Raw genomic sequence first — 16,791 nt, forward strand, 5'->3', positions numbered from 1 at the left:
ACTGATCTACAGCCAGACCCCAGGAACCAGTCTAAGACGGTTGCCCCCATCTGGCAAAAGGGTTACACGCTTTGCTCAAGATTAACTGTCAGTAAGGGGCGGGGGGGGGGGGCTAGGTTCTGGCTCCAGAGTAGAAAAAAGGGGTCCCAGAGGCCCCCCAGTCACCTGCTTCCTGACTGACCCAGCCTCCCCGGAAGATGCAGCCTTTGCCCCGAGTGGGTTCGGGCGGGGAGTGGGGCTCACCTGGCTGGCTCTGCACCTCAGGCGGGCAGGTGCTTCCAGGTGCTGACGAAGGCCGTGGGGATGAGCGAGTAGGGCACGGTGGTGACGCAATTCCACGTGTCCGAGGTGGGGTCGTAGCAGTCCAGGGTCTTACACCGCTGGGTGCCGAAGTAGCCCCCCACCACGTAGAGCTTGTTGCCCGATGCCAGCGCGTGGCAGGACATGCGCTTGGCGGTCATGTCCCCAATCCGCGTCCACTGGTTGCTCTCGCAGTCGAAGCGGTAGGCCGAGGCGGCTGTGAATTCTGTGTCGCCGCCCATGATGAAGATCTGGCTGCCCAGCACGGCGGCCGCGGTGTACCGCCAGGGCTGCGGACACTCGGCCTTGATGCTCCACCGGTTTTCCGACGGGTCATAGCACTGGACCTTGGACACCATGTCCCGGTGGATGCTGGTGCCCCCGAACACGAAGAGCTTCAGCTTGGCGCTCACCACCGCAGCGTTGCTGACGCCATCCCTCAGCGGGGCCACCATGGTCCACTTGTTCGCCCCGGGGTCATACTTCTCCACCTGCTTCAGCGAGACCGACGGCGAGGCCGGGAAAACGCCGGCCAGCGACGTGTGGCCCCCGACCACGTAGAGGCAGTTCTCCAGCTCGGCGGAGCCGTGGCCGAAGCGGGCGATCAGCATGGGCGCCGCCTTGGACCACTCCTCGTGGACGGTGTTGTACACCCACACGTCCTTGGAGACCCCGTTCTCAGAGCCCCGGCCCCCCGTGACGTAGACCTTGCAGCCGATGGCCGAGGCGCTGAACTCCTTGCGGGGGCTGGGCAGGTCCGCCTTCGGGATGATCTCCTTGGCCTTGTGGTCCACCTGGTAGATCTTGTCGCACATGAAGGTCTGGCCCCCGAGGATGAGCAGCGTGTGGCCGGCCCGGCGCGGCCGGGCGCAGGGGCTGGTGACCACGCCGTCGTTCTGCAGGATCCGGGTCTTGCAGCGCAGCGCCTCGTCCACCAGCAGCCGCGTGCGTTCATCTGCCATGAGCAGGGCGTCGCCGGACGCGGCCTCCTTCAGACAGTCGGAGGGCAGCAGGGCCAGCCGCACGCCGCGGAGGAGCTCCGGCAGGTGGGCCTTGCGCTGCTCCAGGTCGTGCCGGACCCACTGCAGCACGGCCTCGAAGACCACGCGCTCGTCCTCCGCCTCCAGCTCGTCGCTGGAGACGAGGTCCAGCAGGGTGTCCTTGGAGAGGCTGTTGAAGTCGTCGCTCTGGCGCACGGCCTCGAAGTGCACCAGGCACATGCGCCAGGAGAACTCGTAGAGCCGGCGGCACTGGTGGGCGTCCGAGAGCAGCATCATGCCCAGGCAGTTGGACGGGAACAGGTTCTTCTCCAGGAACTCGGCGGCCGCGTCCCGCACGTCGTGGAACTGCAGCATGTCACCCGCCTCCAGCAGCGACTCGGCGTTCTCCTCATTGATGACGATGCGCGACGAGTAGGCGAAGTCCAGCAGCAGCTCCAGCACCTCAGGGTGCAGGTTGTCTTGGAAGTTGACCGTGTCATCGTGGCTCTCCCGCAGGCCATGGCTGAACATGGCCTCGAAGTAGCGGCTGGAGGCGGCCAGCACGGCGCGGTGGCAGGGGAAGGCGCGGTCGCCGGCCCAGAGCGTCACGTCGGTGAACATACGGTGCTTGCGCAGCGTGTTGAGGTGCGCCAGCACGCAATCGGGGTGCGAGGCCTTGTGGAACAGCGTGATATTCATGGAGCCCGTGCTGCTCCGCGACTTGCGGGTCTCGTGGACGCTGACCGACATGCTGAGCCGACCTGCTGGGCGGTGGGGAGGGGGAGGGATGAGGCCACAGGTGAGAGGGGCCAGGCCCCGGGGCCCCCCCGCAGCATCCCCCAAACCCAGCCGGCCGGCCCCCTCCACCCCTGCTCAGCTCTGCCACACCCAGACCAAGCCCCGCCCCTCAATCTGACGGCCAAAGGATGACTCTGGTGGTAAAACCTGAGGTTCATCTCTGAATAGGAGCCTGCCCAGGTGACTCTGACCTACAGTCATCTCCAATGGTTGCAAGAACATGCCACGGTGTCCCCGGCCCGATTAAGAAGACAGCAGGTGGGCTCGCGTCCCTGGTGGCTCAGTGGTAAAGAATCCCCCTGCCAATGCAGGAGACATGGGTTGGATCCCTGAACCCGGAAGACCTCACATGCTGGGGAGCAACTAAGCCCGTGCACCACAACTACTGAGCCTGCGCTCCAGAGCCTGGGAGCCTCAACTACTGAGCCCACGTGCCGCCACTACTGGTGATGGGCCCCAGAGCCTGTGCTTTGCACCAAGAGAGGCCCCCGCAATGAGAAGCCCGTACACTACAACTGGAGAGGAGCTCCTGCTTGCTGCAACCAGAGAAAAGCCTGTGCAGCAACGAAGACCCAGCACAGCCAAAAATAAATAAATTTGAATAAAAAAGAGGACAGCAGGGCAGTGCTAAGCAGCATGTGCTCTGGATACATTCCTTGGCTCAGAGATGCTGCTGCATGGCCCCATTCTGCAGCCAGGGAAGCCAAGGCTCAGAGAGGCACCCTGGCTGCCTGACTCCCACAGCCAGGATTCCCACGTGGGTTGTCCAGTTCCAGCCCAGCAGCCACCCCGTTGGCCAAGGAGACTCAGATTCGTGCAGGGGGGCTTTTGCAAAACATCCCCGAGGAGCCACAGAGCCCAGGCAGAGCCTCACGCCCCGCTCTGCTCCCCGCGGGGCCCTGTCCTGAGCCGGGCTGCACGCAGCCGCGGCCACACTCACCGCCCTTGCCCTTGAAAGCACGCCATGGACCACTGTCAGCCCAAGTGCTCGGCGTAGACATGCTCTGCAAATCCAGGGCTCTCTAGAGGCCTCTGGACCCAGCTGCGACGAGGCCAGCTGGCCTGTGGCTCACTCCCTGGACACCTGCTCCATTCTGAATCCCAGCGGGAAGTCGAGACAAAGCCCTGGGTGACAGCAGGACACTGAAGCAACCCGGGTCTGCCTCAACCACCACAGCCAGAACACCTGCAGCCGGTGGAGTCCCCCTGGTCCCGACAGGCAACTCTGGGCTCCTGGGCCGCAGCGAGCACCCCACACGCCCCAGTCTGCCCATCTCTGCTGGGCCAGGAACATGGGGCTCAGGGCACTGGTCCCCAGAGCAGACATGGGCTCAAATGCAGGGATTCCAAAGCACTTTAATTAATAAAGTCTGGTCAATGACACGACCCCAGACCCCACTATGGTGCTGTGGAAACGAGGCTCAGCCAACAAGCAGGCAAAACCCTAGGCCTTGAAGTGGCCAAAAGCAAACTGCATTCAGCATCCTGACCCCAGAAGTCTGTGCTTCCAGCTGGTAACAAGGCCAGAAAAACGTGTAACAACCCCCGACCCCTCCTCACTCCAGGTCACTCTTGTACTGAAGCAATGACCTGTGACTTTATTTTTTTGGGCTCCAAAATCACTGCAGATGGTGACTGCAGCCATGAGATTAAAAGACGCTGCTCCTTGGAAGAAAAGCAGTGACAAACCTACAGCGTATCAAAAAGCAGAGACATCACTTTGCCAACAAAGGTCCGTATAGTCAAAGCTATGGTTTTTCTAGTAGTCATGTACGCATGTGAAAGTTGGACCATAAGGAAGTCTGAGCATCGAAGAACTGATGCTTTCGAACTGGTGTGGTGTTGGCGAAGACTCTTGAGAGTCCCTTGGACAGCAAGGAGATCAATCAAGTCAATCCTAAAGGAAATCAACCCTGAATATTCATTGGAAGGACCGATGCTGAAGCTCCAATACTTTGGCCACTTGAATTGTAAAGCTGACTCACTGGAAAAGACCCTGATGCTAGGAAAGATTGAGGGCAGGAGGACAAGGGGGCGACAGAAGATGAGATGGCTGGATGGCATCACAGACCTGATGGACGTGAGTCTGAGCAAACTCCAAGAGCTGGTGAAGCACAGGGAAGCCTGGCGTGTAGTTCATGGGGCTGCAAAGAGTCGAACACGACTGAGCAACTGAACGACGACGACCTGATGAAGGAAGGCGGTGCTCCAGCTTCGGTGGACTGCCAGTTAGAGTCCAAGTGCACAGCTGTCTCCCTTGTTCCCTCCTCTCCTGGCAAAGAACCAGGGAAGCCACAGGGACGTGATGAGAGCTGCCCGGGCAAGGCCCCAGCTCCCTGGCTGGGCAGGGAAGACACCGGGGCTGGGCCTGGCCTCGCTGCTCTGGCCCCCAAGCTCCAGGCAGACCATGGGCCAGTGGCCCGCCAGGAACACGGCTGCGCAAACCAGCCACTGTGGCCCACAGGGCTCAGGTGAAGAGCTCAGGCTCAGGGGTGTACTTGTCCGTGTGCAGTCTGCAGGAGTGGGAAAATGCAGGACCCCACGCCCAGACTATACACAGTGGTCCCCAAGCTACCACCCACCCAGGGCACCACTCTCTCTGCAACTCAGTCTCCTCTTTTGTAAGACAAAGCCCCTGCCCTGTTCAGGCCTCCTGAGAGCCCCTCACTTGTTGGCAATTATTTACAGAGCTTGACCTCTGAGCCTGGCCCTGGGACCGGGCGTCAGAGACGACAGGCTGTGCTGACCTGGCCTCACAAGCTCAGCAGCAGCAACCCCCAACCAGGTCTGAACTGCCCACCCTTGATTCCAGACCGCACAGCACGGTCCCCGCACCTTGTGTGACTGCTTAATCCTCATTCCTGCTACTGCCCCTCAATCATCGGACACTTTCCCAAATGTGGCCGTCCACTGGGGCTTCCCAGGTGGCTCAGTGGTCAAGAATCCGCCTGGCAATGCAGGAGATGCAGAAGACCTGAGTTCAATCCCTGGCTCAGGAAGATCCCCTGGAGGAGGAAATGGCAACCCACTCCAGTACTCTTGTCTGGAGAATCCCATGGTCAGAGGAGCCTGGAGAGCTACAGTCTGCAGGGTTGCACAGCATTGGACACGACTGAGCACACACACGCGTGCAACTGGGTGATGCCATCCACCATGCCCCTGCGTGCCGGGGCCTTTAGAGGGACGTGGCCTCTGATCTGGGGGCGCCTGGGGGACTGGCTCCAAGGCCTCTGATTCAGGGCCCTGATGGCGAGGCTTGACCTCAGTTCCTGCTGTCCCACAGCCCCACCTGCTCCGGGTCCCTGAACACCTCTGCCCGGCGCCCCACCCAGCCCGGAAGCCAGGCTGCTTCTGAGCCCCACTGGAGTGTGGTCTGGAATGCTGTGGGTGCGCAGCTCCTCCTGGACTCACTTTACAGACAGCGCCGGGGTGGAATGCCAGCCGTGTGACCAGGATGTCACCAGTACCTGCTCCTGCGGGGAGTCGGGGTGGGGGGCTTGGAGGCTGCTGCGCACAGGGCCCAGCCCCAGGGCCAGCCAGAGAGTGGACAGCCCTGCTCTCCCCACGTGGTGACACATGGACACACACACACTCTAAGCCGCTGGGCGAAGGCCCTCTCAGGCTTTCTGGCCCCGTGCGGCCCGCCTCCCTCTGTCCCAGACCCTGGTCCACGCTGGGGCGGCCGGGCAGGGGACTGTGGGGTTGGGCTAGGCCCACCTCCATCCTGGGGTGCTGTGCACAGGACCGTCCTGGACGGATCCAGGTGGAGACACCCTGGTGGGGGGGCGGGGCTTTAGGGGCAGGACAGAGCAGGACTCCAAGATGAGAAAGTGCCCCAAAGCACGGCAAACCCCGACAGAGTAGCCACGTGTGCCCGGAGAATGAGGTCAGGTGACCTCTCCGAGGGCAGTGCTGAGTGGGTGGCCAGGGCCCAGAGTTGACTTCTGTCCCACTCAGCTGAGGATGCCTGCCCGCTGATGCCAACCCCCTCCCAGGCCAAGATCCTGAGATGCACAGATACACCCAGTGGGCTCCAGCCCCCAGACGGCGGCCGGCCTGGCTCTGCGGAGCAGAGCCGGGAGCAGACTGCCTACCAGGCCAGCCGCCTCCCTGTCTGCCCCACGTCCTCTCAGGAGATGCCGGGACCTGAGCCAGCCTTTTAGCAACAGCCCCGAAGCCCCAGGATTCCAGGGAGTGAGAGGCCCACTGGCCCCAATTTACAGACAGGAATACTGAGGCTCAGACACATGGAGGGGACCACAGTGTTCACCCAGGCCCACAGGTACCCAGGGCTGCCCTTCAGCTCTGGCCAGCAGTGTGGGAGGTCAGGCTTGGGAGCCAGGGGTCCCCCAGGGCTGCGTACCCGACCCTGGGCTCCCTGCCTCACAGCTACAAGATCCCCAGAAGCCGAATTGTTCCCTCCACTGTGACATGTCTGGGGAAGTTCTCAGTGTTCCCCCAAACCTGCGAAACAGCACCAACACGCTCCCTCGTGCTCAAATCCCACCCCCGCCCCCCACACCAGTTCATACAAGCCCTGTGGCCTTACCTCCTACACGAATCCCTGTCTGACCCTCCCCACCACCCCCGACTCACAGAACCCCCACCCCAGCCTCTGCTTTTGCTCGGGTCTGAATCTACCCAGAGACCACAGTTATCCTTTAAAAAGCACCACCTGGATCACACCACACCCAGCTCTAGGACATCTCAGCAGTCTCAGTAAAATCCCAGGTCCCCACCGTGGCCTCTGGGTCCTCACATCCTGCTATTTCCCAAAGAGCTGCCCCTCCAGCTGTGCTGGACGTGTCCCTGGCCTCAGGACCTTTGCATGAGCTGCTCTTCTGCCTGGAATGCTCTGCCGTCCACCTCGCTGTCCCTGAAAGGCTTGCTCTCTCTCCTCCCCACACCTCCCCCACTTACAGCACTTGTCACAACTTACAATCACAGGCTTATCTGCCTTCTGTATCTCCAGCCCCTGAGGCAAGGACTGTGTGTGGTGCTAACCGATGGGACCTGGCACAGAGTGGAGGCTCAGCCGGACTGGATGACCAAGACGAGCTGCACACGGAGCACGAGGCTCTCCCTGCTAGCATCCGCTGCAGTGCTCGCACGGCCATGCTCCGGAGAAGATGCAGGCTGAGGCAGCTGTGGATGCTGCCAGGCCGACTGTGACAATGGATCCGAGTGGGAGACCCTTGAGCCAGCAAGGCACCCCCTCCTGCTTACCCTGACACCCGCCTGTTCTCAGGAACCACTCTCTTCCCGCTCCAGGCTGTTTAGACATGGGATCCATGGGATCTAGGGCTGGCCAAAGCCGCACATCCCTGGGGTCCCAGCACCTGCCCAGCCATGGTGACAGGTCCCAAAACCAGGAGGGGCCTGGAGACGCTAGTCTGCGGTGCTGACTCAGCCGTGGGGTGACATGGCATCCACCCCCGGGGCCGCCAAGAGGCTGAACACAGGCCGGGAGTGCAGTGCCGCCCCAGATGGGAGCTGTGCACAGGAGGAGCGCGGGGGCTTGGTGACCACCGACCTGAGGCCCTCTGCCCCTTCCTTCCCGTCCCGGGCCGCCAGGAGTCCCAGTGAGTGCAGGACTCACTGGGACTGGGGGACAGGATGCTGGCCTTGCCAGGGGGTCTCAGCGGGGGAAGTCCTGCCACCCCTCCCACCACCAGGGGAGGCCACCCCATTCACCAAGAATGGGTTTCACGAGATGATTACCAGTGACTGGTACCAGTGACACACACAGCCCTGTGCTGGGGCTGGAGGAGCCAGAGCCGGTGTGAGACAGGAGGTTCCCAGTGGCGGGAGGGGTGAGCGCCGAAAGTGTGGGCCAAGTCCAGCGAGCTGGGTGCCTGCCGAGCAACACCATGGCCATCGCTGCGGCCTGGACCACACATTTGACCTGAGGGATGCCCAGCGTGCCTCTGGTCACTGCCACGTGGGTGAAGGCACAGAGGAAGGAGTGTTTTCTGGGGCCCATGAGGACATGGCTGCCCTTGAGGAGGACTATGAGGAGGCTGGTGTGGATTCTGTTGGGAGAGGGAGAGGAAAAAGGGGAAGAATATTAAGCACCATTCCTCTGAGCCCTGCAGCGTGCCATGCTCAGAGCTTCAGCTTCAGCATTAGCTGACAGGTATAAAAACTTTCCAACTGGACTGTCTTTGCTTTCAACTGTGATCATGTGTTGCTTCTCCATGAGTACCTGTAAGACTTCTGTCCTGTCTCAAAACTAAAGATTTTAAGAAGGGGTGGGGCGGGGGGGAACAACAGTATGTTTGCCAAGTCAGGTCTGTCCTGGCTCTTGGAAGCCTGTCTCCGTGGCCCCCTGCCTTCGGAGGCCCCAGTAAGTCAGACCCTCTCGAGCTGTAGGCATCTCAGGATTATTCTGATGACCTAAGCATCACCCTGGGCTTTGATGGATACAAGGCACATCAATTACCTGCACAACACTGCCAGGCTCCTGACGAGCAATATATCATCCCACTAAGAGGTATCGATCCAGCTCCTACAACAGCTCCGCTCCTGTGACCACAGGCTTTCCCTGCAGGGAAGCGGTTAAAATGCACCACACAGAAGGCACGGGACCGACGGCAGGGGACCAGGACGGGGCGCTCACCTCCTCCCGCCAAACACTAATAATACATCTGCAAGCAGAGTGACTCATGCAGAACACCTACCGAATGCCGCCATAAGGCCACAGACTCCTCAATGGGAAAGAAAACCTCCGTGTAACCACACAGGACCCAGGGACAAAGAAAGGAACTGGAACAGGGCCTGTGCCCCAGGGTCGGAGCTGTGGAGGAGGAAAAGTCCCTGCAAGCTGGGGAGTCCTCTCACTGGCGGGGAGACCAGACTAGTTGGAGGGGGAGCTTCAGTGCCGAGGAGGAGGAGAGCGTGGCACCTGGCTTGCAGAAGGCACTGCAGACAGTAACCTGCATGGGAGGTGGGCACCACTGCCCAGAGCTCCCCCGCCTGAGGCACTCATCTGCTGGTGCGGGGGGTGGCCGGGTGCTGGCTCAGGTTTCAGTCAGAAGAGGACAGGGGCTGGCTGCGTGGAGAGGCTGGAGTGTGGCAACTGAGGGTATGCTCGGGAGCAGCGAGGGCCCGCCAGAGAGGTAAGGCACCATTTCTAGGGGGTACCCCAGGAGAGGGCCAGACCATCATAAGGGCATCCCTCCCTGTGACTGCTCCTAGGCAACAGGACGCCGCCTGCAGGAGCTCTGGGGGTGGGAGTGAGTTGCTGCTCTAAGACCCGCAAGCAGGCGCCAAGTGCTGTGCCCGCTGTCCTAGGAGTACACAGACGGCAGCTGCCCCAGGAGACCCATGTGGTGGTGGTGGTTTAGTTGCTAAGTCTTGTCCAACTCTTGTGACCCCATGGACTATAGCCCACCAGGCTCCTCCGCCCATGGGATTCTCTAGGCAAGGATACTGGAGTGGGGTGCCACTGCCTTCTCCAGGGGATCTTCCACACCCGGGTGTCCTGCACTGCAAGCAGATTCTTTACCAACTGAGCTACCAGGGAATTCCCAAGAAGACCCATGAGCAGGCTCCAAACCCTGCTCCCGCTGTCCCAGGAGTGGCATGGACACAAGCTGCCACTACGAGACCTGCAAACAGACGCCAAGCAGTGCCCACGCCATCCCAACAGTGCACAGGGGCCTCTGCAGCTGCACACCCATGTCAAGGGGGGAACGGCCAGCACGGGCAGGAGAGACAGCAAGCATTCAGTGAAGGAAGGCTCTCGACTGGAAAAGATGGCAGAGCAGAAGGACTCAAGCTCACCTCCTCTCACAAAAACCTCAAAATCACAATGAACTGCTGAACGACCATAAGCAGAAAAAGACAGGAACCTACCAAAAAAAAAAAGACATTTTACATTCAAAGACAAAGAAGTCGCCACGAGATGGCAGGAGGGGTGCTTTCATGACACCATCAGATCCTGCAGCCTCCAGGTGAGCGACCCACAGGTTGGGAAGTAATTACATCACAGAGGTTCTCCTACCAGAGGGTCCTGAGCACCTGGTCGGCTCCCCAGCCTGAGGGTCTGGCATCGGGATGAAGAGCCCTCAGAGCACTTGGCTTTGAAGGCCGGTGGGGCTGCAGTGCAGGAGATCCACAGGACAGGAGAAACAGAGACTCCACTCTGGGAGGGCGTACAGGGTACACTGAGACCCGGCCCAAAGCTCCAGAGGAGCCGGGGTTGGGCTGACCTGAGTCCTGAAGGGCCTCCTGGGAAGGCAAGGGTCGGCTGTGGCCGACTGCCCAACAGGACACTGTGGCAGAGGCCCAGGAGAATACTGATCCGCGTTAGCTCTCCCAGAGGCTGCCATTTTGGCATCAAGACCTGGTCTTACCCAGTAACCTGCAGGCACCAGCGCCAGATCACCACAGGCCAAACAGCAGCGTGTGAACACAGCCCCACACGTTGACAGACAGGCTGCCTAAGCGGTCCTGAGCTCACATCACCTCGAAACACACCACTGGACACAGCCCTGCCCACCACAGGGACAAGACCCAGCTCCACGTACAGTGGGCAGACACCAGGCCTTCCCACCAGGAAGCCTGAACAAGCCCCAGGACCAGCTGTAAATGGAAAGTAACCTTTAAAAATTGTATAAAAATAACAATAAACAAAAAATCTTTAAAGATTAAAAGCAGAAAGGACCACAAAATGTACCTCTGTAATAGAATGCTGTACCAAAAATTTTAAAAATTAAAATTAAAAAAATTTTTTAACTAAAAAAAAAAAAAATACACTAGAAAGAATTAATAGCAGAATAACTGAGGCAGAAGAACAAATGATTGAGCTGAAAGACACTGTTGGAAATCACTGAAGTGTAACAGAATAAAGAAAAAAGAATGAAAAGAAATGAGGAGAGTCTCAGAGACCTCTGGGACAACATTAAACACACCAGCAATGGCACTGCAGGGGTCCCAAAAGGAAACGAACAGACCTGAGAAAATATCTGAAGACATAAGAGCTGAAAACTTCCCCAACACAAGAAAGGAAATGCTCAAGTCTAAGCACAGAGTCTCACACAAAATAAACCCCAAGAAGAAAAGAATGAGACATATATTAATCAAACTGAAAAAAATTAAAGACAAGGAAAAATTACCAAAAGCCCAAGAGAAAAGCAACAAATAACGTATAAGGGAATCCCCATAAGGTAACAGTTGGTTTTTCAGAAGACACTCTGCAAGCCAGAAGGGAGTAGCACAATATATTTAAAGTGATGAAAGGAAAAAAAATACTACAACCTACAACCAAAAATACTCTATCCAGCAAGGTTCATCATTCAGATTTGATGGAGAAATCAAAAGCTTTACAGACAAGCAAAAGCTAAGAGAATTCAGCACCGCCAAACCAGCCTTAAATCCTAAAGGAACCTCTCTACGTCAAAAAGAAGAGGCCCAAGTACAGTAGAGTCAAGACTATTACAAATGGGAAAACCCATCAGTAAAGGCAAACACGAAGGCAAACGGAGTACAGTAAACATCTACACGTTAAACATAGTATCAAAGCCAGCAATTGTGAGCAGATGAGAATACAAATGCAGGATACTGGAAAGGCACTGGAAAAAAGAGGCCAGCAACCTAAAACAGACTGGCACATAAATACCAAACCTGCAAAAGCAAAACCCCCCAGGAGCCACAAACCAAAAATCTGCAGTAAATACACACGCAATGAAGAAAAAGCAATCCAAATACAACACTAAAGACAGACATCAAATCAAAAGACTACAAAAGAAGAGAAGAAATAAGACCTACAAAAACAAAACAATCAAAATGGCAAGAAGAACATGCATATCAATAATTAGCTTAGATGTAAACAGATTAAATGCTCCAACCGAAAGACATCGGCTGGCTGAATGGATACAAAAACAAGACCTGCCTGTGTGCTGTCTACAAGGGACACACTTCAGATTTAGGGACAAATACAAAGTGAGGGGACGGGAAAAGGGACTCCACGCAAACGGAAACCGAAAGAAGGCTGGGGCAGCGATACTCGTATCAGACAAAACAGACTACAAGAGACAAGGAAGGTCACTACACAATGATGGAGGGATCAATTCAAGAAGACGTAACAGCTGTAACAGCACCCAACACAGGAGCTCCTCAACACACAAGGCAAACACGAACAGCCATAAAAGAAGAACTTGACAGTGACACAGTAAGAGTGAGGGGCTTCTCTGGACAGACACCTAGACAGAAAATCAACAGGGAAACACAGGCCTTAAATGACACATTAGACCAGATGGACCGAACTGGTGTTTATAGAACACTGCATCCAGAAAGCAGAACACCCTCTCTTCTCAACTGCACATCATACATTCTCCAACACAGAGTCACATCTTAGGTCACAAGCCAAGCCTCGGTAAACTGGAAGAAAACCGAAATCATATCATCGTGCATCTTGTCCAGCCACAATGCTGTGAGATTAGAATTCAATTACAGAGGCAAAAAACTATAAAAAACACAAAACCTGGAGGCTTAACGATATGTTACTAAACCATCAGTGGATCACAGAAGTCAAAGAGGAAATCAAAAGATACCTTGAGATTATCATATCACAAATATGATAATCCAAAACCTATGGGATGCAGCAAAAGCAGTTCTATGAGGGAAGTTTACAGTAGTACAGTCTTACCTGAGGAAACAAGAAAAATCTCAAATAACCTACCCTTATACGCAAAGCAACTAGAGAAAGAACAAAAAAATCCAAATACCCAAGGTGACCAGAAAAGAACAAAAAGACCCAAAATTAGAAAAAAAGAAATCATAAAGATCAGAGCAGAAATACATTTGATCGTAGCTCAAAGGCCCAGAAATGATAAAGAACAGAAATAAAAGAAATAGATAAGAAAATAGAAATCAATAAAAGTAAAACCTGGTTCTTTGAAAATATAAACAATTGATAAATAAATTGATAAATTTTAGTCAAACTCATCAAGAAAACAAGGGAGAGGGCTCAAATCAATGAAAACAGAAATGAAAAAGGAGAACTTAAAATGAACATCACAGAAATACAAAAGATCATGAGAGACTATTACATTTATATGCCAGTAAAATGGACAACCTAGAAGAAATGGAAAAATTCTTAGAAAGATACACACTTCTTCCAAGACTGAACCAGGAAGAAATTGAAAATATGAATAGGCCATTACAAGTACTAATATTGAAACCATGATTTAAAAACTTCCAACAAAGAAAAGTCCAAGACCAGGTGGTTTCACAGGTGATTCTATCAAGTATTTAGAGAAGAGTTAATACCTACCCTTCTGAAACTTGTTCAAAACACTGCAGAGGAAGGACCAGATCCCAAGCTCACTTTACAAAGCCACCATCACCCTGATACCAACGCAGACAAAGACATCACCCCCCACCCCACCGCCAAAAGAAAATTGCAGGCCAGTATCACTGATGAGGGGCTTCCCTGGTGACTCAGATGGTAATGCATAGCCTGCAACGCAGGAGACCCAGGTTCAATCCTTGGGTTGGGAAGATCCCCTGGAGAAGGGAATGGCTACCCACTCCAGTATTCGTGCCTGGAGAATTCCATGGACAATGAACACAGACACAAAAATACTCAACAAAATACTAGCAAACTGAATCCAACAATACATTAAAAGGATCATACACCACCATCAAACGGGATTTATCCCAGGGATACAAGGATTCTTCAATATTATACGCCACATTAACAAATGCCGTCACACTCGAGTGTTATATACCACATTAATAGACCGAAGAATAAATACCACATGATCATCTCAGTAGATGCAGAGAAAGGTTTTGACAAAATTCAACACCCACTTATGGTAAAGACTCTGCAGAAAGTGGTTACAAAGAAAATATACCTTGACATAATATAGGCCATATATGACAAACCCACATCTAACATCATTCTCGATGGGGAAAAACTGAAAGCATTCCCTCGAAGATCAGGAACAAGTCAGGGATGTCCACTCTCACCACTTTTATTCAATGCGGTTTTGGAAGTCCTAGCCACACCAATCAGAGAAACAAAAAGAAATAAAAGGAATCCAAATTGGAAAAGAAGTAAAACTGTGATTGTTTGCAGATGACACGATACTACCATACACAGAAGACCCTTAAGATGCTACCAGAAAACCACTAAAGCTCGTCAGTGAATCTGATAGAGCTGCAGGATATGGAATTAACACAAAGAAATCTGCTGCATTTCTATATACTTGGCAGCCCACTCCAGTACTCTTGCCTGGAAAATCCCATGGACGGAGGAGCCTGGTGGGCTGCAGTCCACGGGGTCGCTAAGAGTCTGACATGACTGAGCGACTTCACTTTCACTTTTCACTTTCATGCATTGGAGAAGGAAATGGCAACCCACTCCAGTGTTCTTGCCTGGAGAATCCCAGGGACGGGGGAGCCTGGTGGGCTGCCATCTACGGGGTCACACAGAGTTGGACACGACTGAAGCGACTTAGCAGCAGCAGCAACAAAAGATCAAAAAGAGAAATTAAGGAAACAATCCCATTGACCACTGTATCAGAAAGAATAAAATACCAAGGAATAAACCTACACAAGGAGACAAGAGATCTGTAGACTGAAAATGAGAAGACACTGATGAAAGAAATCAAAGATGACACCAAGATAGGACAAATGACACCACCACCAAAGGCAATCTACAGACCCAACACAATCCCTAGCAAATTCCCAAGAGTATTTTTCACAGAACTAGAAAAAAAATTCTTAAGTTTGTATGGAGACACAAAGGACCCTAACAGCCAAAGCATTCCTAAGAAAGAAACACAGAGTTGAAGGAATAAGACTCCCTGACCTCAGACTATACTACGAAGCTATCGTCATCAAAACAGTATGGTGCTGGCACAAAACCTGACTAGATCAATGGAACAGGATAGAAAACTCAAACATGAACCCCGGTACCTGTGCTCAGTTGATCTATGACCAAGGAGGCAGGAATAACAATGGAGAAAGGACAGTCTGTTCAGTAAGTGAAGCTGGGAAAACTGGACAGCTACATGTAAAAGAATGAAATCAGAACATTATTTAATGCCATACACAAAAATAAACTCAAAATGGATCAAAGACCTAAACGTAAGGCCAGACACTATAAAACTCTTAGAGGATAACAGAGGCAGAACACTCTTTGACATAAATCACAGCGATATCTTTTTGGGCCCACCTCCTAATGAAAATAAGGACAAAAATAAACAAGTGGGATCTAATTAAACTTAAATGCTTCCGCACAGCAAAGGAAACCATAAACAAAATGAAAAGACAACCCACAGAATGGGAGAAAATACTTGCAAACAATGTGACCAACAAGGAATTAATCTCCAAAATATACAAACAGCTCCTGCTGCTCTGCATCCGAAAAACAAACAACTCAATCAAAAAATGAGCAGAGGATCCAAAAAAGACATACAGATGGCCAACAAGCACATGCAAAGATGCTCAACATAGCTTATTATTATTAGACAAATGCAAATCAAAACTACAATGAGACATCACCTCACACAATAAAAAAAGAATGAATATATGTGTATGTCTAATTTAAGCATCCTGCTGTACCCCTTAAACTGACATTATAAATCAACTATACTCCAATAAAATAAAAAATATATAAAAATAAATGTTTTAAAATTGCCCCCTCCTCCAAAAAAAAGGCACCAAATAATAAGGGGTCCAGCTCATCCCTTCCCTGCTCTTTGGAAAGTTACCCAAATAAACAAGGAAGCAAGCCAAGGGGCAAAACATTCAGAAGAAAACTTGCCAAGCTCTCCAAAGATTCCAGTGCCACTCTCAGAGAAAAAGGCACTGGAGGAGACCAGAGCTGCATTTTGGAGGTCACTCTTTGGGAAGCCCAGCTCTGTCCTGGATCACTCACCCTTCCCCACCTTCCACCCCAAGCCAGGAGTCAGCGATTTTCTGAATGAGTGTGTCAACTCCATCCTTCCAGGCCAGAGGGAGCTGGAAAAGCCCAGGGCCCAGCTGAGGGGCTGCAGGTAATGTTCTCACCCGCTCATTCTCCACAAACTTTCTGAACAACTCCCACGTGCCAGGCAGGGAGACAGGTTCCTGCCCGAGTGGGGCTGCACTCTGGGGTTGGCAGTAGGGAATGGGGCAGACAAGACCTGGCATCAGTGAGCACACAAACCAGGGAACAGGGCACTTTCATGTCCTTGAAGTTCTATGAAGAAAATAAAAGGTGGTGGGCCACCAGGCAAGACGATGACGGTGGGTTCTTTCAGGCCCCTCTGAAGAGGGGACGCGTGGGCTTAAACTTGAGTGATGCACGGAGCCAGGATGCACGGAGCCAGGAAGAAAACTTGCCAAGCTCTCCAAAGATTCCAGTGCCACTCTCAGAGAAAAAGGCACCGGAGGAGACCAGAACTGCATTTTGGAGGTCACTCTTTGGGAGGCCCAGCTCTGTCCTGGATCACTGACCCCTCCCCACCTGGCAGGGAAGGGAGGCTTCAGGTGGAGAAGCGGTAGGTGCAGATGCTGGGCAGAAACCACCAGCCCTACAGGGAAGAGCAAGGCCAGGGATGGGCAGGGACACCATCACACAGGGCCAGGGACTTCCAAGCCCTGGAGCCACACGTGCGCGTGAAGGATTCGCCGCAGACATGCCAGCTGTAAGAAGCGGACCCCAGCCCGGAGAGGGGAGGGGCAGCATGCAGTCTGGAGCCGGATCTCCCGCACAGGA

The 16,791-nt window shown here is 53.8% G+C and overlaps 1 protein-coding gene across 12 annotated transcripts in view; it reads right to left on the minus strand.

Moving 5' to 3' along the window:
• KLHL25 (kelch like family member 25) overlaps nt 1-16,791 on the minus strand; it is a 51,436-nt gene that overhangs the window by 13,605 nt on the left and 21,040 nt on the right. For 6 of the 12 annotated variants that reach the window (XM_070775066.1, XM_019983665.2, XM_070775067.1 and 3 more), the window contains one exon: nt 244-2,041. In XM_070775066.1, the coding sequence (XP_070631167.1) occupies nt 261-2,030 (1,770 nt within the window). In that variant the 5' untranslated portion in view covers nt 2,031-2,041 and the 3' untranslated portion in view covers nt 244-260. Of the gene's footprint in view, nt 1-243; nt 2,045-4,149; nt 6,563-16,791 lie in introns of those variants that run through there. The other 6 variants (XM_070775069.1, XM_019983667.2, XM_070775070.1 and 3 more) reach the window with 2 other exon arrangements.

The sequence above is a fragment of the Bos indicus genome, chromosome 21 (assembly GCF_029378745.1).
Source record: "Bos indicus isolate NIAB-ARS_2022 breed Sahiwal x Tharparkar chromosome 21, NIAB-ARS_B.indTharparkar_mat_pri_1.0, whole genome shotgun sequence".
In the NCBI taxonomy this organism is placed as follows: Eukaryota; Metazoa; Chordata; class Mammalia; order Artiodactyla; family Bovidae; genus Bos; species Bos indicus.